This window comes from Macadamia integrifolia, chromosome 4 (assembly GCF_013358625.1).
Source record: "Macadamia integrifolia cultivar HAES 741 chromosome 4, SCU_Mint_v3, whole genome shotgun sequence".
In the NCBI taxonomy this organism is placed as follows: Eukaryota; Viridiplantae; Streptophyta; class Magnoliopsida; order Proteales; family Proteaceae; genus Macadamia; species Macadamia integrifolia.
In genome coordinates, this window is record NC_056560.1 from 35,924,134 (window position 1) to 35,948,932 (window position 24,799).

The 24,799-nt window shown below is 41.7% G+C and overlaps 1 protein-coding gene and 1 non-coding gene across 2 annotated transcripts; both read left to right on the top strand.

Moving 5' to 3' along the window:
• Positions 1-4,446: 4,446 nt before the first annotated feature.
• Positions 4,447-5,941, top strand: LOC122075789. The gene is made up of 2 exons (XM_042640955.1): positions 4,447-4,672; positions 5,541-5,941. Exons 1-2 carry the CDS (start codon positions 4,540-4,542, stop codon positions 5,813-5,815), a joined length of 408 nt encoding a protein of 135 aa, XP_042496889.1. The 5' UTR covers positions 4,447-4,539; the 3' UTR covers positions 5,816-5,941.
• Positions 5,942-23,668: 17,727 nt separating this feature from the next.
• LOC122077602 lies at positions 23,669-23,775 on the top strand. The gene has a single exon (XR_006139849.1). It is a non-coding gene; the product is annotated as a small nucleolar RNA R71 (small nucleolar RNA).
• Positions 23,776-24,799: the final 1,024 nt, after the last annotated feature.

The window sequence follows — 24,799 nt, forward strand, 5'->3', positions numbered from 1 at the left end:
TTTTTTTTTTTGAAAGAATTCATTCAAATTGTTCATTTTGCAAAGCTTAAAATCACCATCTTCTTCTTCGCTTGTGATTTAACAAGAAAATATGTAAATTCTCCTATTCTCCTAAGCTTGTTAGGACAGCCCAAGTATCTACCATGTGACAATTTAATCAGGAGTAATTTGTAGACATATAGACTCTAAGATCGCTAACTTAATCTCTAGTTTTAGCCTAAACATTGTTTGTCAAACTTTGCGAGAAATAATCTTAAAACCTTAAAATATACCCATCTTACTAACTGTCAGGATTGCCTAAATATCTACCATTTAGCAAATTGCACAGTCGGGGACAGGTATAGACCCTAAAGTCCCCTCCTTTTATGTCTAGTTTTTGCCAAATGGTTCGTCAAATGACAAGCTTTAGAATCTAAGGATTACAAAATAATGCATGATTATATACATGAATGGCTAGCTGAAAAATACGAGGATGTATGAACATGGATTGCACTTGAGTTTGAAACTCAATACATGACTAATCCATGAGGCACAACTAATCAAACACTCAAGTTGGCTAAAACTATTATGTCCACGTGGCTAAAAATTGCTAGACCACGAATCATGCAGCTAGCTAAGCTATAAAGTATACAACTAATGTAATATATACCAACCATCCTTGAACAATTAAATCCTGAACCTAGAACATGAAACCCTTAAACTTAGCTTCAAAATTTTCTTTTTTGAAAAGCATGGAAAGTATATTTTTAGTTATTTGACTAACACCTTTTTTGGCATTGAGCTTGGAATCGTTCACTTTTACTTTTATTCCAAGGGAGAAAAACAGTTTGACTAACTCCCTTCCCAGGAGGGTCCAGTCCTTAACATGTTAAACTGATTGGCCAATTTCCATTCCATTCAGCTTCTTAAAACTCATAATTCAAAAAATCAATGTGTACTACATACTCTTATCAATAAAGTTCCATTTACCAAAAAAACGGTGGTGTGTTTGGAAGAGAAAAAACTAAAGGAGGGTGAGATCATAATAGTTATTAACGTGTAGAACAAGCATGTAGAGTAGGCATTAGTGAGATTCAAAGCATCCAGTAGGCAATTGTCAAAGTGCTGGGCTTTTTCCTTTCATGTGGTAAACGAAGATGGAAGGTTGTTGACTGAGACAATTAGATAAGTGCATACCTAATGGGTGCTGGAAAAATCTACAAATAGAGAAGGAAAGAGGAAAGAGGATAGAGGAGAGTAGGGGTGTCAATTCGTGGCCTGACCCGATTAAACCGATTGAGATCAATTGTTTATAGATCGGTCCGGCTTGGACCATTTATTAAATGTGTCGGGCTTGAGCCCGACCCCTTTTACAAATGGTCGGTTTCAGTTTTGCTACTTGGACCATTGAGCGCCCGACCGAGACCAACCGAATAACACCAGACCGAGACCGGCCTATTGTGCACCGGTCTGGCCTCACCCTTTAATGATTGTAGAATACCTATTTTACCCCACAAATTAAAGAGTAAAAACTAAAAAGTAAAGACATGTTCACATTTTAAATAATGGTTATATTTGAAATCATTTATTGATTTATTATCATTTTTTTGGGTTTGTATAAGTGGGCTGAAATATAAGAGCACATTTTAAAGAGGGCCCGTTTAAAAACCGATTAAAGCCCGTTTAATATTAAACATGTCCGTAGCCCGGTTAAGGCCCGACTAAAGCCCGATTAAGGTAGCCCGATTATAGCTTGAGGCCAACCGACCGAATATAAAATGTACCATGCCCTCAATAACTAAACCCGATTAGTTAAATGGGCGGACACAGTACAACTTTTGAAAGTCTTCAAGCCTGATTAAGCCCGATCGAAATCAGACCAGCCCGACCAATTGACACCCCTAGAGGAGAGGGGATTAAAGAACAAAAAGCACCTGCTACCAACGTAAGGGTTTGGTACAATTGTCTTTGCATGTGAAATTCCTGACTAACCTTAAAATATTGAATAATATGACTACAAAATATAGACAAAAAAGTCACAGTGAAACAATCCCTTTTCACTCTCCATGGTGTTACAATAGATTATTTAGAGCTTGTTCTGCTATGTAGTTTATTCTAATTAGGCTAAAATTTGACATGTGAACATGAGATGATGGCATCTTCTTATCCATATTTCAACATCATCTAAATTATCGAATGATTATAAAAACCCAGTGTCACCAAATATGGTGACAACAAGTTAAACCCTTAATAAAAAAAAATAGTAGGAGCATTCTTATCCCTTAATTAGTTTCAGAAGTTAGGTCATTCATCGATTTTTGAATCGAGTATCTCTTCATCCATTGTGAAAAGTTTTCCATCTTTATTTCAGTTGGATTGGGATCTAAGGGTAGCATCAAACTTTATAAAGTAGGGGAGATTTATGATCCTTGATTCCTTTCACTATGTGGATCAAGAGAAAGTAAATATTTTTCAACTTTTATTAGTAAAATGTCTGATTTTTTTTATTATTTTTTTTTCATTTGGCTACATTTTGTTTGTATCTTCTTAGTGTAAAATTCTGAGATTTTGAAACTTTTACAGCTTCAAGTGTGATTTTTTACATTTTAGGCCACCATTATGATTAATTTTTTTCCTCATGTTTTCCAAACTTCCAAATGGATGAGCAAAGCATGATTATGAAGAAGACATAAACGACAAGATCCTTTCCTTAGGAGTTAAGATGAGAAGATAATGCATGAATCCCCAATGTTATATATCAAATGTATAGTGGAAAATTGCAAACTGTTGGAATTAATGAAATCTAAACATGATGTAAGCAATTTTAAAATATATTTTCTACCAAAAAATTTAAACTACACTTCATTTATGTGGTCATCTATATATGGTAAATAGCTAAGGTCACTGTTTTTTTATTTTCTGTGGGTAAAGGCTATCTGAGACTAAGGCGTACCTTATACTTACACACATTCTTTCTTCTTTTTTTTTCCCCTTAAATAAATGAAGAAAAAGTGAAATGTTTATAGGTGTGGAGTGCACCTTAGGCTCAGAGAATATTTTTCATATTTTATTTTATGGAAAAAAAAAGGCATATATTGTTCATGGGATCTCATTGTTCATAGTATATGTCCTCTCACAAAGATTGTCACTCTTTCTTCTCTCTCTCTTCATTAAAGATGTAGGCATGTGGAAGATGCCAATATAAGCGAGCAGTATGTGGATCCCTCTCCTTTAATTTAAACTTATTTTAAATGAAAATCACTAATACTTATATGCTTGCATTGTAAAAACAGAATCCTAGCACAATTAGTAAGGAGAGGGGTCTGCTCCATAAAACCACAAAAATTTGTCATCAACAAAAAAGCCCATGTAACCACATATGCATGCACCACATGCATATACATACAAAGTTCTAGCCTATCAAGGAAGTCGGAGAAAGATGACTAATGCATGAAATATGCACAAATTAAAATTTAAAATAAAAAATCTCAGTAGAGACAACAAACAAGATAGAATTAAAATGGGTTGGAGGCTAAGAGCCTAATGGTGTATGAAAAGTATGGTTAGGTAAAAGACATAAAAAATCATACTATATAAATAGGAAACATCTTATGCTATATAAGACAAAAGATATGGGAAAATATGTAGATTCTATACGTGCCTGTATAAAACACATATATATAAAGTGAGGTTCGGTATTATTCAATCCAAAGTGACAAAATTTCTCATATGTAGATCATATACGTACCTGTATAAAACACATATATATAAAACAAGATCCGGTGTTATCCAATCCAAAGTGACATAATCACATGCCAAACTAATGCTTAAAAAATTGTCTAAAACATTTGAGTATGTTTGAAACATGACTTATTTGAAAATATAAAGAGATAAACCCCTATATATTGTATAAATTATTATTGGATAAACTATCAAACATGATCTTATCCATCTCATCATCTATCAAATAGTTAAAATAGCAAAAGCATTACTACCCTTGGAAATTAATGTACTTTGAAGAAGATGAGTTGTTGAAGCATTCAAAAAGAAGGGGGGAAGAAAAGACATGAATTTTTTATAAGATGATGGAAAAACCCTAGTACCTGATAGGTGATATGGTGAAAATATGTCCAAGTAGATTAAAGAATTCTACATGGCAAAAGAAAAACAGCATAGGTGACATGGAGAAGAAAAAAAAATATCCTCTCTTAAAAAAAAGCAGTAGGTTTAAATCCAAAGGTTGATTGGTTTCTAAATACTGGTTGTGAGGTCCCAACAAAAGTCAATGGCGTATGGGGACTTGGATTAGGTGTTGAAGTCCAAAGCTACTTCTTATTTCTTTTGCTTCTACTCCACCTAAGTCTTCTTTCATTCTCTTTGAATCTTCTTCCCTGTCTTTCTTTCTTTCTTGGGTTGTCTTTAATGTTGAAAATGTTCTAATTCTTGTCTGCTATAGTAATTATTTCCTTGAAAGAGGTCTTCTCTGATGTTTGAGGCCTCACCTTGGGCTTGATAAATAAGAAGATATCTTAATCCAGAGAGAGAGAGAGAGAGATAGAGATGGAAAGCTCCACCATTGCCGGAATCATGGCGGTTTTTGCAGTTTCAGCAGGCGTAGTAACGGTGGCTCATCAAGTTCATAAGCGTCTCCTCTCAGAATTCATGAAGAAGGTCGAACTTGAGTTGGGTGGTGGTATGATTTCTATTTTTTTGTACCCCTCTCCGTTTATAGAAAATGATCCTTCCATTTCTTTTACTTCTTAGACTTCTATAATCTTAGTCTCGGATTTCTTAGGAATTCATAGAAAATTCAAATTAGAGTTGCATAAAAGTCTAGATTAGAATTTGTTTTCGGTTTTTCTTTTTTTTTTCCTCGCTATAAAATCCTTTTATTAAAGGGGTGTTACTGATGTAAAACCATGTTTTGTTTTGTGGTATTCCTTCAATAGGTTTGGCTTTGGTTGTAATCAAATGGAAGGGATGTAGTTCTAGACAAACATAAATGATTTTTTTTGTAATCATGATTATGTAACTATTTTAAATATTAAACTTTTTATTAAATATGATAATCAAAATTTTTAAATGAAATATTTTTTTTTACTATCTTAAATCAAGGAATTCGGTTGTAATATGAAGTGAAATTTAATATTTAGATATGAATATTTTTGAGTAAAAAAAAAAAAATTATTTATTTAATTTCACTTCTCTTCCCTTTATTTCTCTTGCAATCAGACAGAAATTTTTTATTTCCTACGTGAATAATTGAAGTCAATCTAACTCCAATCATTCAGTTATCCAATTGAAGTTAGTATATTTTTTTGGTTAACTATATCTAAAATTCATTATTGGTCATGTATATTATAATGTGAAAGAATTATATTTTATTATTTATTTACTTCATGATGCTCCATCTAGTAACATAATTTGGTATATTCTTTGAAATGTAATTTATTTGAAATTTGAAACCTTCAATGCAACATATATAACATTTTGTTAATTTGTATATTTAATCCTCATAAACTGATTTTAAGTTTATTGTTGTGTTCCCTTATTTATACTAGGCAAGGTAAAATGTCAATCCAATAAGAAGGTTCGGTTTGCTGATGATGTGGTTGAACCCTCATTGAACAACAAAGAGTACCAAGAGCGACATTCAAGATTAATGTTGATAAAAGTCAACGCGAAACAGGTGACAACCAATGATAATGCCTCAAAACATAAGAACCCTAATCAAGTGTCAAAGGATAATATGCCACTTAATAGGCATATTCTTTATAAAGGGATTATAGAGTACAAAGCATTCAATGGCTACTATGTTCGTGGATTTAGAAAATGAATTGGAATGAACAAAATTGGTCGACCACAATTTCGATTAATACCAATTCCCAAAATCCATTTTTGTAATCGACCATGAATGCACTATTGTCCTCTTTATCTTACCACTGTTCTTTATTTAAGTCAGTATAATAAGAACCCTAATAAAGGTTTTTTTTTTTTTTTGTGAAATATTTTCATGATCTTTCAATCTAAGATTTTACTTAGTAGTCAAAGGACAAAGGTTTCTTTCACCGCGTGGTCAAGGAAGTATCCTTCAGCCAAATTTTTAGTATCTGTGAGATCAAAAATATTAAATCTGGACCATTGAACATTGAGCCCATGTGTTAAATCACTAATAGAGATACCATGTTGGACATCTGGTAGTGTTTGGCGGCAGTAGCCAGTGAGTTTTATTGTTGGCAACAATTAATGGGTGCACAGGTGATGTGGCAATGCTTCTAGATGAGTTGGCAATGTCCAGGAAGATCTGGAAGTGACTAGGCAACGTAGGAAATGCAGGCAATATAGTAGTAGTTCAAAGGTTTACAAGCTCAGTTGTAAGTGTATGGTAGTGTTTCTTAGGGTTTGGAAGGGATCTGGTCTCCTATAGAAAATGAGTGTTATTGTGGGCATTCTAATGATGATGCGGCTAGTGGTTCCCATCTTCTGATGAAGCATTGGTGAGATAGACAATGTCACGCTGATGTGGCAAGTGCCATAATGATATGGATGATGACATGGTATGCATGGGATGCATTGTGGGCATGATGCATGTTTATGGATATATGGCATCCAAGGTGCCAGGATGTGTTGAGGTGGCTCATGAGTTGTGCATGAGGTGGCTAGCCAGTAGGGCTATGCAGGCACATAGGCCAATCGGGCCTGCAGCCACGCAGCCAACGCTGTCAGCTGTGCCAACAGATGGGGCAAGCCCCGCGTGCACACCAGCATGCTAGTAGAGGCCTAGGGATGTCATGGCTCGGGTTTTTAAAAACAAGGTCAACCCAATCTTAGATTGGGCTTAGATATCTCAGCCAAACCCAATGCTGTCAGGCCCAATCCAACCCAATCAAGACCTGATTGACCCTGATTGGGCCTGCCTAGCCTTGATTGACCTTCTTCTTTTTCTTTACTATGTGAGGTTGGTGAAAGTGAACGGTGGTGTGTAAGGATGTGAATTTGAAATCGAAACCGTTTACTGAAATCGAACCGAGCCATTTACACTGAAACAACAAAACAGTTTAGTAAATGGGTTGGGTTGGTTTTAATTGTTTAACCCATTAGTTTCAAACCGAGTTCACACCATGAAAATCGAACTGTTTAAACCGATCCGATTAACCCATATAACAATTAAATATTTGGTTGTTTTAACAAAACATAATGGTTTAATTTAGGGAAGAATTAAGCATCATAGAGGTTGTCTAACAATCTATTCAATAATTTACTCCGATTATGTAGTTATGTAGTTAAATCATTGCTTATTTAATGCCTCATTTAATTTGATATAAGATTGAAACGTTTATTAACAAAAGCAAATTGTTGTAAGCATGTGAATAAACCAACAAACCGATTGCAAACCGTTTAAAAACTATATGAAATAAACCACAATCAAAACCCGTTTAAAAACGTGAAACCAATACAGTTTAAAAACTATGGAACCAAAATCGTTTACTAAACGATAATGGTTTCAGAAAGTGCAACCATTTAGTAAATGGTGCGGTTTTGGTTTCAACCAAATCGAATCACACCGTATACATCGAAACCAAACCGATTAACACCCTTGATGGTGTGTAGTGGTAAATAAAAAATAGAATATGCAATGTAGTTGTGATTTTTTGGATTAAAATGATATAGATGTCCTTAAAATGATATAGATGTCAGTGGTGATATATATATATATATATGATACCAGATAACAGGATCGATCTAAATCAAAATCCAGGGAAATAGGGATCTCCTGGTTCTGTATGGTAAGAAGAACGAGATCGGTGCAATACCGTACTCCGATCCAGCAAGGAGACTAACGCTAAGATAGGTGCGATACCTTACTTAGAACTAATTCGTGCATAATCAAGATGAATAAATAAATAAAGAACAAGACCATTAACTTAAAATATAAGGATATGAAATTGCACAAAATTAAAAGCTGCTTAACCAGTTCTATTTCTCAGAATCAAGAGGCACGACTATAGGCTTTGATCTGGGAATAGAACAAGAAGCAAGTAATATGCAGATGAAATGCAGAAAATAATGATATAATTTGAAAATTAAAAATAAACTTTGCGTATAATATTTGGAGATTTTGATACAGAACTTGGGTAGGTTTGGTGTCACACCCCGTTCTCACAGAACCGGGCCAGTGACCGGGTTAACACTGGTTAACCCAAACCTGCCAGGATCATCAGATACTATATTCCACCACAACATACACACAACTAATATAAACTCATCAGATCAGCGGAAGACTAAGTTTTACCTGTGAATAATCCCATAATACTTGATACCCGAATTGTGAAACAATAATAATATACATGTGGGCCCGAAGGCATGATATTTACACAATAAAAATAAAATTCAAATATCAAGTACATAAGGAAATCCACCAAAACAATCAGAGTACACAACTCGGCTCGGTATCAAGGCTAGAGCTCAACTCGGCATCAAGGGTTGAGCCCAGCTCGGCATCACATAGAAGAGCTCAGCTCGGCCTCAGAAGTGGAGCTCAGCACGGCCTCAAAGGTGGAGCTCAGCTCGACCTCAGAACTACTGTCCCGCAGCACAACTCTCGCACGAGCAGTCAGTGTCGTGCTCTAACTCCTCAGGGGTCCACCAGTCCTCTTCAGGAAACTCGACTGTGGGACCCACCCCGTGCTCCTCAGATGTATGACCTGCAAAATCATCTAAAAAGGGGTGTACACGTGGGATGAGCTCACTAGCTCAGTAAGTAGAAAGATGGACCACACAGCAGTCCACACATCAAAACACATCATATGCACTACATGCCATGCTATACATTTTAAATCACATCCACCTAAGCAACATTACTAAGTCCTTGGTTTTAGTGCTACTACAACCACAGTGCACGTATACTCCGGGTACGAGCCGCGAACTCCCTCCCGCGATACGCCCATAGGGCTGTCGGAGAAGGCCCACCGTGAGTACTCGAAAAAGTAAAGACAATACCGTCCACCGGCTCTCAATAGAAATGTAAATGACTGAAAATAAAGGTGCTGACTCCAGTAATTTAAAAGCAGTACGATTAGCCCTCTTGAATGTACCATCGGGGTTGCCGACTGTCCTACATGACTCGTCGGGCGTTATGTCTAACCGCCACAGTGACCCAACACCCGCGACCACTGCTTCCCCCCAAATGATAACCCAACACCTTAACCCCTGTTGGGAAGGGTCGTAGCACGGGATGGTGAAAATCCTAATACTACATGCCCTCTGTGTCCCATTCCACGGGCCACCAATGCACTCGTTTCCAAGCCGACTATGGCATCTAGTCTATCAATGCATCATGCACCATGATGTCCACATTCAACATATAAACATCTCATTCAATTGGCATTTAGAAAGTAAACATAGCGCATATGCATCACAATGTGAGGAATGACTAATCTACATAGCATATTCATGATGGCATGACTAGACTAGATATAATTAAATGAATGCCAAACAATGCCTTGAAACAAGGCCAAACGTCCTCTCCCCACTTACCTGTAGCATACAAGGATTCCCGTTCGGTACGGGTGAGATCCGATGCGAATCGGGTAGGCTGTGGTGAACCTAACATAATTGCGCGGGATTAGTACTTCACCATTTTAAAATCAAAATTAACATGATCCCATGATAAAATCATGTTTAGAACGTTAAAAGAAGGTCACACGTCTGATTTGGGTCCAATCGGACGTAAGAATCACCTTCGGGGCCACACGGGTGGGTCAGACAGGTGGGCTGTCTGGCTCACCGGTCCTACCCACCGGTTTGGACCGTCAGGTAGGGGCCCGCTGGTTGAGCCAGAAGGCCCCTGCCCTCTCAGGTGGGTGCCACAGGCAGGTAGGGGCCCACCGGTGCCACCCACCGGTCTTGGCGGAAAAGACATTGTTTCTTCCCAACTTCCTCCATTCTTTGGGGATTCAAATGGGGCTTTTCCCAACCCATTCCTCACACCTTCAAGGTCTTATAGGATGGTTCTAACCTAGATCTAGCTTATATTCAAGGGATGGGAAACCATCTTACCTTCTTTGCTCAAGAACAACCTCAAACCCTCCAAATCACTTCAAACCCACAATGCTTCTTCCACCTTGTCAATACCTCTTCAAATCCTTCAAGATCAACACATAAATCATCTAATAAACCTTAGATTCATCATTTCAAAGGGGATTTACAAGATCTCAAGAAACCCTACTCGAATCAAGGGTTTAAGCTTGGGTATGGTGTATGTTCAAAGAATCCAACTTTGCTTACCTCTAACTATAGATCTAGAGTTGAAGATCACTCTCCCGGTGCCGGAATGGAAAGATCAAGCTTCGGCACCGCTGAAATCCCTCTTTTCTTCCTCTTCCTTCTCTTCCTTTCTTCCTCCCTTTCTTTTCTCTCTCCTCTTTACCTTCTCACCAACGTACGGGGGTCATAAATGAAAAGAAAATAAAGTCATAAATGCTATATATATAATTCGTAAATAAGTGAACAGTGCATATGGATGGGTCACTCAGGTGGGTGGGTGCACCCACCTGTCCGCCCACCTGAGGGCCAAAACTTGGGATTTTGACAGAGTTCGGGCCTTGGTGCGAACCCCACCCCTGGCATACGATGTAGCATACGTATATACCTTAAAATACAGCTATAATACCTGCTTTATCCGTACATGACCTTATGGTAGGTGCATGTACACGGCTTGGGCACTCCCATCTCTTTTGGCATTGGCTCAGACTTGTCGGGCCAGCCGGTGTTTAAGGTCACCCATCCCATCATAGCCCATAAGGAACCCGCTCTAACTCCCTCTGGTTCGGTTCCTGCATGGTTAAACCGGTTCAACCATGAAATCAGACCGGGTTTAAGAAGCAGGGTATTACATTACCCCCCCTTCTGAAAAATTTCATCCTCGAAATTGCGTACCTGGTTGATAAAAAAGATGAGGGTATTTGGCTTTCATTTCATCCTCTACCTCCCAAGATGCTTCTTCAAGTGAATGATCAGCCCATCGCACCTTTACATAGGAAATGGAGCGGTTGCGAAGGGTCTTCACCTTCCGGTCCAAAATTTCAGCTGGCTGTTCTGTATAGGTCATTTCATCTTCTAGGTACTCTGGTTCCACGGGTAGTACATGAGATGGATCATGCACGTATCTCTTTAACATGGATACATGGAATACGTTGTGAACATCCCCAAGTGAAGGTGGCAGAGCAAGCATGTAGGCTACTGAGCCAACCCGGGATAAGATCTCAAATGGTCCGATCTATCTTGGGCTCAACTTCCCCTTTCTGTGAAACCTTTGCAACCCTTTAGTAGGAGAGATTTTGAGAAATACCTATTCTCCTGGCTGAAATTCAGTGTCTTTTCTACGGGTGTTCGCATAGCTCTTTTGACGAGACTGAGCTGCTTTAATCCGTTCTTTAATAACATCGACTTTGTCACAAGTCATCTGTATCATCTCAGGTCCTAACATTCAACGTTCACCTACCTCATCCCAATACAAAGGAGTTATGCACTTTCTACCATATAACGCCTCATATGGAGCCATCCCAATTGTAGCTTGGTAACTATTGTTATATGCAAACTCCATAAGAGGTATATATTCTTCCTAACTGTCACTCATCTCCATTGTACATGCCCTGAGCATGTCCTCTAATATATGTATGGTTCGCTCCGACTGACCATCCGTCTGTGGGTGAAAAGTTGTACTCAAATTCAGTTGTGATCCCAAGGCACGCTGTAAGCTTTTCCAAAATCTGGAAGTGAACCTTGGGTCCCTATCTGAAACAATGCTCACTGGCACTCCATGTAAGCACAATATATTATCCATGTAAAGTTATGCTAGTTTGCCCATGGAGAACTTGGTCTTGATAGGAATAAAATGAGCAGTCTTGGTAAGCCGATCCACGATCACCCATATCGCGTCCATTCCCTTAGGTGTACTTGGTAGTCCGGTGACGAAGTCCATTGTAATCCTTTCCCACTTCCATTCTGGTACTGGGAGTGGCTGAAGAGTACCATAAGGTCGATGCCTCTCAGCTTTTACTTTCTGGCAGGTAAGACAAGTCGCCACGTACAAAGCTATGGTGACTTTCATGTTTGGCCACCAGTAACTTTGTTTGAGGTCTTTGTACATCTTGGTACTTCCTGGGTGAAGTGAGTACTTGGAGCTATGTGCTTCTCGCACTATCTTGTCTTGTATATCCAAATCATCGGGTACACACAATCTGTCTCGAAACATCAATGCCCCATCACTGGCTAAAGGAAAATCTGGGTCGTTCATTGTTTGATCTTGAACCTTAACTCTGATCCGTTGAAATTTAGGATCCAAAGGTTGCTTCATTACTACCTCTTTCCTAATTGCCGGATGCACCTGTAGAGCCGTCAAGGATACCGTCAACCATTTAAGGTTTGCTGGTTGAGGTTCAAGCTCTAAGGTTGCCCCTTCATATAAGAGGGTTTCATCCATTAGCATCGCCTCTTGCACGAGTGGTGGGATGACTGCTAAGTATGAGAGCGACATAGTCTGTGTCTTTCGACTCAATGCATCTGCCACTACATTTGCCTTGCCGGGATGATACTGAATGTCACAGTCATAATCCTTCATGAGTTCAAGCCATCTTCTCTGTCTCATGTTCAGATCCTTCTGGGTGAAGAAGTACTTCAGGATTTTGTGATCACTATATATCTCACACTTCTCCCCATACAAATAATGTCGCTAGATCTTAAGAGCAAAAATGACTGCAGCCAGTTCTAAGTTATGAGTGGGGTAATTTTTCTCGTACTCCTTTAGTTGTTGGGATGCATACGCTATTACCTTACCGCATTGCATAAGGACACAACCCAAACCAACTTTGGAAGCATCGGTATAGACTGTCATTCCACCTGTGCCTTCAGGAATAGTAAGCACAGGGGCAGTCACCAACCTTTCTTTCAATTCCTGAAAGCTCTTCTCACATTCCTCTGCCCAGTCGAATTTCACACCCTTTTTAGTCAACTTGGTTATTGGTGCTGAGATCCGAGCAAAATTCTCGATGAAGCGCCGGTAATATCCAGCCAAACCCAAGAAGCTTCTAATTTCGGTAACATTCTTGGGGCTTTCCCATTCCACTACTGCTTTCACCTGAGCAGGATCTACTTCGATTCCGACTTTAGACACTATGTGCCCCAGGAATCCAACTTGTTCAAGCCAGAATTCACACTTGCTGTACTTGGCAAACAACTGTTGATCTTTCAACCTCTGTAACACCATTCTCAAGTGTTGAGTGTGCTACTCTTCGGTCTTGGAGTAGATCAAGATATCGTCAATAAAAACAATTACCCATTTGTTGAGCACATCTTGAAATACTCGATTCATTAGATCCATGAATGCTGCCGGTGCATTGGTTAACCCGAAGGACAACACTAGGAACTCATAATGACCGTATCGAGTCCTAAATGCTGTTTTGGGTATATCACAGCTCTTTATCTTGAGCTGATAATAGCCGGACTGAAGGTCTATCTTTGAAAATACTCTGGCTCCCTGCAACTGATCAAATAAATCATCAATGCGTGGCAATGGATACCGGTTCTTAATGGTTAGCTTATTCAACTCCCGGTAATCTATCCACATATGCAAACTACCATCCTTCTTCTTGACAAACAACACTGGGGCACCCCAAGGTGAAACACTTGGGCGAATAAACCCCTTTTCTAATAATTCCTGCAACTGCATCTGCAACTCCTTCAATTCAGCTGGTGCCATCCTGTATGGAGCCTTAGATACCGAAGCTACTCCAGGAGTCAAGTCTATGGCAAACTCCAACTCTCTATCAGGTGGTAAATGCATCAGATCATCTGGGAAAACATCGGGAAACTCTTTAACCACCTTTACCTCTTCTAGAGGTGTAATCCTTGCATCAACATCAAGTACCGATGCCAAGTAACCATGACATCCACTTTCTAGCAATTTTACCGCTTGAAGAGCAGAGACAAGGACCTTCTTCACTCTTTTCATGGGATCTCCTCGGTATACCAATTCTTTCCCTTCGTCATCTGTCACCCTTATCAGCTTTTCAGCATAGATCACATTAGCTCGATGAGCCGACAACCAATCCATACCCAATATAACATCAAAATTCTGCATATTAAACTTAATGAGTTGCGCATCAAGATTCTTCCCACTAATTTCCATTGGGAACTGCCCATACACTTCCTTCAACTGTACAAATTTACCAGTAGGCATACTAACAATCATTCCATGGTCTAGGATCCTGGGTGACATCCCAAGTTTCTCTACAAATCTCTTAGATGCGAATGAATGAGTAGCTCCTGAATCGAATAAAACATAGGCTGGTATGCCTGATATGGGTAGGATACCTAGTATAACAATGCATATAATTTCAGCAGGTCATCAATATTAATCATAATGAATTTCTTAATTTAAAATGTACCTGCTACTACTTCTGTACTGGCCTCAGCTTCCTCGGCTGATAGAGTATACATCCTTCCCTGCGGTTGATTCCCTCGAGGTAAGGGAGGTCGGTATACAGAGGGCTGACTGGAGGGCAAGGTTGGTCTGGCCCGACAGTCTTTCGCATAATGCCCATATGAATGGTAGTTGAAGCAACGAATCTGAGATGTCAGAACTGGAGCGGGGCCCCTTTGCACTTGACCCGTTGCAGATGGAGGTCGAGGTGGCCTTGGAGCTGTAGGTGCCACACTTGTGTTCGGGTGAATAAAGGTGGAACCCGAACCACCAACTGGTCTAGGAGGGTAGCCAGATGGCCTATAGGGCTGCCTATACATAGGCCCAGAATTGTATGATCCGCGTTATGCCTTGGAGGAATTTCCCATATCTGGGAATGGATTTGTTCTCTTCCACATCCAGGGGTGAGGGATTGTTCACCCTTTTTCTTATCTTCCATGGTCTTGGCCTTTTGCACAATCTGGCCATATTCGGTCAAATCTAGTACCTCAAGTACAGACCCAATAGATGCCTTTAGGCCTTTTAGGAACCTTGCTGCCTTCTCTTCAACTGTCCTTATGTGCCTTGGGGTAAAATGGACCAAACTCTTGAATTTTTGTTGGTACTCAAGGACAGTCTTACCTCCTTGAGCTAAGGCCATGAACTCAGTCTCCTTTCGGTCTCTGAAACTGCGCGGATAATGGTTGTCCAAGGACAACTCCTTGAACTGCTCCCAAGTGGGTTCTGGATAAGCATCCAATAATATAGGCTTGGAGGCTTGCCACCAAGAATTTGCCTCTTTCTTGAGTTGCAAACCAGCACAAATGAGTTTCTGTGCATCCGTGCACTCAAGCACCTCAAATATCTTCTCTAATTCTTGGATCCACTGATCCGGTTCTAGAGGATCACTCCCCACCTTAGAGAATACAGGTGGTAAGTTCCTCTTGAATGACTCCAATACCCTTGACGTATTACTCACCACCGGGAAGTTAGGAGCATAGGCAGGATAGTAGGAGTATGGAGGAGGCATCCCGTACTGAGGAACACCGAATGGTGGGATTGGAGGTGTACCTCCCACTTGTGGTCCCATTCCCGACCCTACAGGCGGGTCCTGTGGAGTGAGTACCCAAGGAGGTTGACCCGGTTGAGAAAAGTCTAACTGTTACTGAATGGCAGTCATAAATGCTTACTGTTGCTGAAGCATTTGTTACTGAAAAGCCTATTGCGACTGTTGAATTATAGTAGCAACATCTCCCGGTGTGATAACCGGTGGAGGGTCCGGGAGTGTAGTCATAGGTGGGTCCCCATGTGCCCCACCCTGACCAAGGGTCTCTGGAGGTAGTGGAGGAGAGGTTTTCCCCACAGAGCAGGACCCCCTGGGATTTTGTGGTCGACCGATCGGACGAGGACCCCGCGAGATACCTCAGGCATTACTACCGGATCTAGTACGTACCATCGTATCCCTGTACCTAGAACATATCACACATCATATTGGTTAAACACTGTAGAATTGATTTCGGCACACAATCATATGCCATCACATAAGGTGTTGTAGTGTATGATAGCCTGTAAATAACCGCAGCTTAATTCCAAGATACAGGGCAAAAGCCCCAACAGATATGTCAATGGTCCCACTTGACCATAGCACATTAATCATAGGAATAATAATCAATAATGAGAATCAATGTAATCATGCTAGGAGGAGAGAAAGGAGAAAAAAAATTTCAAAATTTCCAAATTTTCACAACCGGTGGGCTGCACCGGCGGGTAGGGGCCCGCCGGTCAAGCCCACCAGTCCTAGTACCTCAAACCGGTGGGTGGCACCGGCGGGTAGGGGTCCACCAGTCCTGCCCGTGTAAAAACACGAACAGGGCCCTATAGACCCTGTTCTATCTTGTCTCTTTCCCCAACTCCTTTCTCTTTCTTCCTCTCTTCCTTGGGCGATCTTGGAGGTCTCCTTGGCGCTTCTACTCGCGAGTCTACTCATCAACTCGGCGCTTTTGAGAAGGTTTAACTTTCCCTTTTCCTCAAGTAAGTTTCTTCTTCTCTTTTCTCAGAATTTCCCTTTTGGGGTAAAATGCATGTGTAGGCTTCACTTTAGGTTATCTTTCCATATTTTTCTCCATAGAATAGCATTTCCATGTGATTGTGATGCTTCTACTATGGTTGTTTGTAGTTATAGGAATTTTATCTCTTCATTTGGAGAAAACCCCAATTCGTGCCCTAGGTTCCCAATTTTGGGGGTTTCTTAAATTTTTGATCCTTTTCTCCAATTGATGATTCCTTTGTGATGCATTTCACTTGTTTTGTGCTTGATATGCTTTAGATTTCATGAATCATCCATTATGCTTGGAATCTCCATGTATTTCCATGAAATCCCTCTTTTTGTATTGGTTTCCTTAATTTTCATCCTACACTTGTATTCATGGAACTCCATGGTCTATTTGGGTATGTTCTTGCACTTTCATGATCCCGCTACTATGGCATTTCTTCTTAGTCCTATGGTTTCCGGTTGTTCTCCATTATGTTCGAATTTGCGCATTGGAATTGAATCCCCTCGTGTTATTTATGCTCTTTGCTTTTGCTGTCATTTTACTGTTTTCGCCTGTTTCTCTGCGTTGTCACCTACCGTGCATCATGTCCATAGGTTCTCTGCTTATCGCTTTCTCCATTTTGCAAGAATTTGGGTTTTGGGGTTCCCCTCTTTTTTTGCTGTCATTTCCTTTCCTTTACTTACCCCACTTTCTTTTCTTCTTGCCAGGATGTCATCTCGCACCGGCAAAGGACCATCTTCCTCTGGGGTACGACGCAAGACCACCGCTTCTAAGTGGAAGAGTGCGGAGACCAGCTCTTCAGCCCCTCGCACAGGGAGACCCGGACCTGCCCGGTCTGACCTTACCGACTATGATGAGGAGCACTTCCTTACTGCAGAGGTAGCAGCCAACTGGCCTATTTTCCTGAAGAGGTCAGTGATGATGGAAAAGACCGTGGTAGTCGATGACTTCCACAAGGCTCGGCTTCAGGAGAGGTTCTTAGCATTGGGCTGGGATTCTATCCTTCACGTAGACCGACCATGCTACGAGCAGCTAGTCCGTCGGTTCTATTGCAACTTGGAGATGTCGTATCCGTACGGGGAGTTCACCATTAGTAGCTTGGTGAAGGGGGTAGACATCCAGTTGACGGTGGGTACCTGGCTAGCATCCTGGGTATATCGGCGGCTGGACACCGTTACTACAGTCCTCCCAGGAGTAAGCCTCTGGGACCGTTCATGAGCCTGGCGACGCCGGACTTCATCTATGAGACCATCTGCAGCAGCAGTACCCGTCCGGAGTCCGAGACGTCTTTCTACCCCGAGGTTCGTCTATTTTCCTGGTTGGTCCAGTTCAACCTACTCCCCAGAGGAGGTCATCAGAACCAGGTGGGTTTCATGGCGGCTTTCATCGTGTTCTGCATCTACACGGCTGCAGAGGGAGGTGGCGAGCACTTGTGCCTCCCCTACATCATTCTCAGGACGATGGAGCACCACACTTCCCACCCTGAGGATGGAGGATTCCCCTATGGTAGGATCCTCACTAGGATCTTTGAGTTCTTCGGGGTGGACTTGAGCGACGAGGAGGGGAAGACTCCGGCTGATAGGTTTGACAGGAGTAACCTCCTGAGGATGGGTCTCCACACCCTCATGGATTCACCCCCGAGATCAGGAGCTCAGAGAGGTAGGGGTAGGAGGGCTACCCCTATGGAGGATGTCCATATGGAGGAGGAGTCCAGTGGGGATGATGAGGACTACGTTCCTCAGGACGAGGAGGAGGATCTGGTGGGTGGTGGCATCCCTGAGGAGGCGCCTCAGGATTCGAGAGGTCCTGGTCCCAGTTCTTCCAGAGCTGCAGCCTCACCACATAGAGCCCCACCACCTGGGAGTGGTGTCTACGACTTCGAGGGCATGATGTCCTTCATGCGGGCCTTGCAGGATGGCCAGGTTCAGCTACTGAGATGGCTGGACGAGAGTGCCTTCAGGGAAGAACGCATCCTGGAGAGGCAGGCCACTTTGGAGGATTCCTTCCTCAGGCTGGGTCAGGACTTGGACACCACGGCCAGCGCTATCTCAGTAGATTTTTGTCGGCTTCGAAGGGAGGTACGGCTGGTGAACGTGAGGCTTGACTATTACGATCTCTGCCTCAACGTCAACTCTAGGCCTCTGGCGAACATGGTGATCATCGATGATGACGACGATGACCAGTGAGGGCTTGGCTCGCCCATGCCAGTTGTTTATCTGTTTTCCCTTTTTTGTAGAGATTGTATATTTCATTTATTCTCATTCCTTGTATTTGTACTATAACTGGGCTCATTTATGGAATAATATCTTTTGATAGCCGTTTTTGTGGTGAATTCATATGTGGAGTACTTGTGTGGTTTGGTTGTGGTGTATTTTTCTATTTGTGATCTTTGTTATATCATGTTATCTGTTGTTTATTAGGTGTTTGTGTAAAATTTTTGGAAATCCCATTTTACGCCATTATGCTGCCGAAATTTCATCAAACTAGTACTTTATAGGTTATATCACCAACCTAATTACCTTTTATCTATACTGACGCATGTCATGAATGCAACATATAATGCAACCCTTTTTAATACTCCATTCTTTGGCTTTCACTCTTTAAAGATTTTATACTAACCCAACCCCATTTTCCTATTATAGAGTCTACGGGATTCTAATGGTATGCTGTGAGTGGAGCAGAGCATCACGTTCTGATACCACCGTTTGTCACACCCCCGTTCTCACAGAACCGGGCCAGTGACCGGGTTAACACCGGTTAACCCAAACCTGCCAGGATCATCAAATACTGTATTCCACCACAGCATACACACAACTAATATAAACTCATCAGATCAGCGGAAGACTAAGTTTTACCTGTGAATAATCCCATAATACTTGATACCCGGATTGTGATACAATAATTATATACATGTGGGCCCGAAGGCATGATATTTACACAAAAAGAATAAAATTCAAATATTAAGTATATAAGGAAATCCACCAAAACAATCAGAGTACACAGCTCGGCTCGGTATCAAGGCTAGAGCTCAGCTCGGCATCAAGGGTTGAGCCCAGCTCGGCATCACGTAGTAGAGCTCAGCTCGGCTCGGTATCAAGGCTAGAGCTCAGCTCGGCATCAAGGGTTGAGCCCAGCTCGGCATCACGTAGTAGAGCTCAGCTCGGCCTCAGAAGTGGAGCTCAGCATGGCCTCAAAGGTGGAGCTCAGCTCAGCCTCAGAACTGCTGTCCCGCAGCATAACTCTCGCACAAGCAGTCACTGCCGTGCTCTAACTCCTCAGGGGTCCACCAGTCCTCATCAGGAAACTCAACTGTGGGACCCACCCCATGCTCCTCAGATGTATGACCTGCAAAATCATCTAAAAAGGGGTGCACACGTGGGATGAGTTCACTAGCTCAGTAAGTGGTAAGATGGACCACACAGCAGTCCACACATCAAAACACATCATATGCACTACATACCATGCTATACATTTTAAATCACATCCACCTAAGCAACATTACTAAGTCCTTGGTTTTAGTGCTACTACAACCACAGTGCGTGTATACTCCGGGTACGAGCCGCGAACTCCCTCCCGCGATACGCCCATAGGGCTGTCGGAGAAGGCCCACTGTGAGTACTCGGAAAAGTAAAGACAATGTCATCCACCGACTCTTAACAGAAATGTAAATGACTAAAAATAAAGGTGCTGACTCCAGCAATTTAAAAGCAGTACGATTGGCCCTCTTGAATGTACCACCGGGGTTGCCGACTGTCCTACATGACTCGTCGGGTGTTATGTCTAACCGCCACAGTGACCCGACACCCGCGACCATTGCTTCCCCCCAAATGATAACCCAACACCTTAACCCCTGTTGGGAAGGGTCGTAGCACGGGATGGTGAAAATCCTAATACCGCATGCTCTTATATGACAATAGTATGATTGCATAGTGCCTCCGTGTCCCATTCCACGGGCCACCAATGCACTCGTTTCCAAGCCGACTATGGCATCTAGTCTATCAATGCATCATGCACCATGATGTCCACATTCAACATATAAACATCTCATTCAATTGGCATTTAGAAAGTAAACATAACACATATGCATCACACTATGAGGAATGACTAATCTACATAGCATATTCATGATGGCATGACTAGACTAGATATAATTAAATGAATGCAAAATAATGCCTTGAAACAAGGCCAAACATCCTCTCCCCACTTACCTGTAGCGTACAAGGATTCCTGTTCGGTACGGGTGAGATCCGGTGCGAATCGGGTAGGCTTTGGTGAACCTAACATAATTGAGCGGGGTTAGTACTTCACCATTTTAGAATCAAAATTAACACGATCCGATGATAAAATCATGTTTAGAACGTTAAAAGAATGTCACACGTCTGATTTGGGTCCAATCAGACGTAAGAATCACCTTCGGGGCCACACAGGTGGGTCAAACAGGTGGGCTGTCTGGCCACCGGTCCTACCCACCGGTCCGGTGCCACCCACTGGTCTTGGCGGAAAAGACACTGTTTCTTCCCAACTTCCTCCATTCTTTGGGGATTCAAATGGGGCTTTTCCCAACCCATTCCAAACACCTTCAACGTCTTATAGGATGGTTCTAACCTAGATCTAGGTTAGATTCAAGGGATGGGAAACCATCTTACCTTCTTTGCTCAAGAACAACCTCAAACCCTCCAAATCACTTTAAACCCACAATGCTTCTTCTACCTTATCAATACATCTTCAAATCCTTCAAGATCAACACATAAATCATCTATTAAACCTTAGATTCATCATTTCAAAGGGGATTTACAAGATCTCAAGAAACCCTACTCGAATCAAGGGTTTAAGCTTGGGTATGGTGAATGTTCAAAGAATCCAACTTTGCTTACCTCTAACTGTAGATCTAGAGTTGAAGATCACTCTCCCAGCGCCGGAATGGAAAGATCAAGCTTTGGCGCCGCTGAAATCCCTCTTTTCTTCCTCTTCCTTCTCTTCCTTTCTTCCTCCCTTTCTTTTCTCTCTCCTCTTTACTCTTCTCACCAACGTACGGCGGTCATAAATGAAAAGAAAATAAAGTCATAAATGCTATATATATAATTCCTAAATAAGTGAACAGTGCACATGGATGGGTCACTCAGGTGGGTGGGTGCACCCACCTGTCTGCCCACCTGAGGGCCAAAACTTGGGATTTTGACAGAGTTCGGGCCTCGGCGCGAACCCCACCCATGGCATACGATGTAGCATACGTATATACCATAAAATACGGTTATAATACCTGCTTTATCCGTACATGGCCTTATGGTAGGTGCATGTACACCGCTTGGGCACTCCCGTCTCTTCTGGCACTGGCTCGGACTTGTCGGGCCAGCCGGTGTTTAAGGTCACCCGTGCCATCATAGCCCATAAGGAACCCGCTCTAACTCCCTCTGGTTCGGTTCCTGCATGGTTAAACCGGTTCAACAGTGAAATCAGACCCGGTTTAAGAAGCAGGGTATTACATTACTGGTAGCCAAGAATGGTCTTTCTAAAATTATTGGGATCTCATCCTTGGTTGAGAAGGGCTTGGTATCTAACACAATGAAATCAACAGGGAAAATAAATTCCCCCACATTTAGTAAGACATCCTTAACCATCCCTTTAGGAATCTTAACAGACCTATCTGCCAACTGAAGAGTAGTTCCAGTGGCTTTCAATTCTCCCAATCCTAGTTGCTTGTACACATGGTAAGGTAAAAGATTCACACTTGCGCCAAGGTCAAGTAAGGCATGCTCAATATAGGTGTTGCCTATGACACAAGATATGGTAGGGCTCCCTGGATCCTTATACTTGGCTGCTATAGGCTGAGTAATTATGGAACTAATGTTACCTGCCAAGAACGCCTTTTTGGGCACACTAGTGATACGTTTGTGAGTACACAATCTTTCAGTACCTTTGCATAGGCAGGGATCTGGGATATGGCATCCAAAAGAGGGATGTTCACTTCTACCTTTTTGAAGACTTCTAAAATTTTATCCATGGAAGCAGTCTTCTTTTTGTGTACCAAGCGATTAGGAAATGGGATAGGATGAACATAAGGACTGTTAGGGATTTGCCCCTGTTCAGAAGAATCATTTTTGGTTTTCTCAACCAAATCATCTTTAGTTTCAGAAAAATCTTTAGGTTCATCAGACGAACCTGGAACAAGAGGCTCACTTGTGTCCTCAACTGAAGAAGAGTTAACAGGAGTAATAGATGGGGAAGATTTAGAAACACTCTATTGGTACTCTCTACCACTCCTAAGGGCATAAACAACATTGCATTGGTTAGAGGGCCCTTGTTGAGTCTGACCTTGTACTATATTCAGTGGTGTATTAGTTGGTCCTTGTGAACTAACAGACTGACGATGCCTAGGGTTAGGCTCTGGTTGACTGGATAAAGTTCCCTTCTCCCTCTCACGCATAATTGAGACAACTTGGGTAAGTTCTCTCGTAAGATTTTAATGGCTTGTCATGAGGAGGGCCATATTTTTTTCCAAGTCACTTATTCTACTTGCCTCTCCAATGTTGGTAAACCCAGGGGGTTGCTAATAAGATGATAGAAGAGGGGCCCTAGGAAAACTCGCCTAAGGTCCTACATTTGACCTAGGAAAAGTACTTTGGGAAAAAGATTGTTGTGCAAAGGGAGGCATACCGTAGGTCCAGGTTGACCTTGATTATAGAAATTGGAAGGTCCTGCTTGGTTGCCCTGATTCCAAGAGAAATTTGGGTGATTTCTCCATCCTGGATTGTAGGTGTTACTATATGGATTATTCTGGTATAAGGCATTAACACTATCATTAGAAGTGCCCCCAGAGGTGTTGGGGTATTCTTCTATGACATGTCCAGGGGATTGGCACCAAGCACAAATCTAAACGAAATTGACTGATGATGGCTCTCTAGGAACAATAGCCTCAATCCTCTTGATTAGGCTATCCAAATGGGCTTCCTTGGCTACTATCCCATCCACAAAATATCCTTTTCCTCCTATGGTTCTTTCACTCTCTTGGGTTGATTCCCACTCACGGGTTTTGTCAGCTAAGTCAAGTAAGAATTCCCATGCCTTTCCTTCATCTGTAAAGGATGTGAATCCCTAAGGGCACATAGACTCTATCATTTGTTTAGTTGGGTAATCAATACCCTCATAAATTATTTGACATAAATGCCATAGGTCTAGGCCATGGTGAGGGCATTCTTGGAGTAGATCCTTGAATCTCTCTATAAGTTTGGAAAATGACTCACTAGGCTTTTGCCTAAACTGAAGGATATCACTTCTAAGCTTATTGGTCTTGTGAGTTGGGAAAAAATTCTTAAGGAAGACAATTGTGAACTGTTCCCATGAGGTTATGGAATTTGTGGGTAACCCATACAACCATGCTTCTACTATGCCATATACGCGCACTGTGGTTGTAGTAACACTAAACATTCATAGGACTGTATACATACCATATCTTTATCATCGTTGTTGGTTAGGGTGATTATCCACACCATAGAATTATCTTCTTCTAATTCTCCTTCCCTGCTTGGGGTGGGAAGTCGAGGACCTCCACAAATATCCATTGCCCTGGCTCGTAACTTCTTAACTACATTAAAAAGCTGTTGGAATACAGCGTCTACCGCCTCTGCGATTGTGTCATCTGGTCCTATATCCTCTAGATCATTCAATTGCTCCCGGTAGTAAAGATCATTGACGGTTACTTCCCCTAACATTTTGTCAATTTCTTGTATGCTTTCTTGCATTCTCAATGTGTTGGAATACACTTCACACAGTTTTTCTTTCAACTCAAATGCGAAGTACTGTTCATCCATATAAACTTGTGTTAGCTCTCTATATTCCCCCTTATTTTCTGAATTTGATATAAAAACATCTCCCTCCATGCATAGGGAAGGGTAAATGCCACCTGTGGGATCAGCTATTAGGTCATCATTGCCAATAGCGTAGACTGAGAAACATGTCGGATGTTCTAGTGAGTAATATTCTGACTCATCATCATAATCATTGTACTAAGGCCCTTGGTAGTCATCCCAATCTAGATACCCATCATCCTCTCGAGAATCAGAGTCATCTCCATCCTTCTTATCTTCACTTTCGTCCTCATCGTCATCGTCATCATCCTCTTCTTTGCTGATTTCACTCCCACTTGATTCTTCATCAGATTCCTTAGGACCATGAAATTCTTTGACATCCAAAAGCTCGTAGTATTCAGAGTGTACAAACTGAAAGATTTTTATAGGGTTGTTCCTATCATTATTGGATCGAAGTTGGACCAGTCCTGACTCATCATCCTCTGTGTCACTCCCTATAT

Coding starts and splice junctions, on each gene's coding strand:
- LOC122075789 (XM_042640955.1), top strand. CDS start 4,540: ATGGAAAGCTCCACCATTGCCGGAATCATGGCGGTTTTTGCAGTTTCA. Junction 4,673..5,540: donor CGAACTTGAGTTGGGTGGTG/GTATGATTTCTA, acceptor TATTTATACTAG/GCAAGGTAAAATGTCAATCC.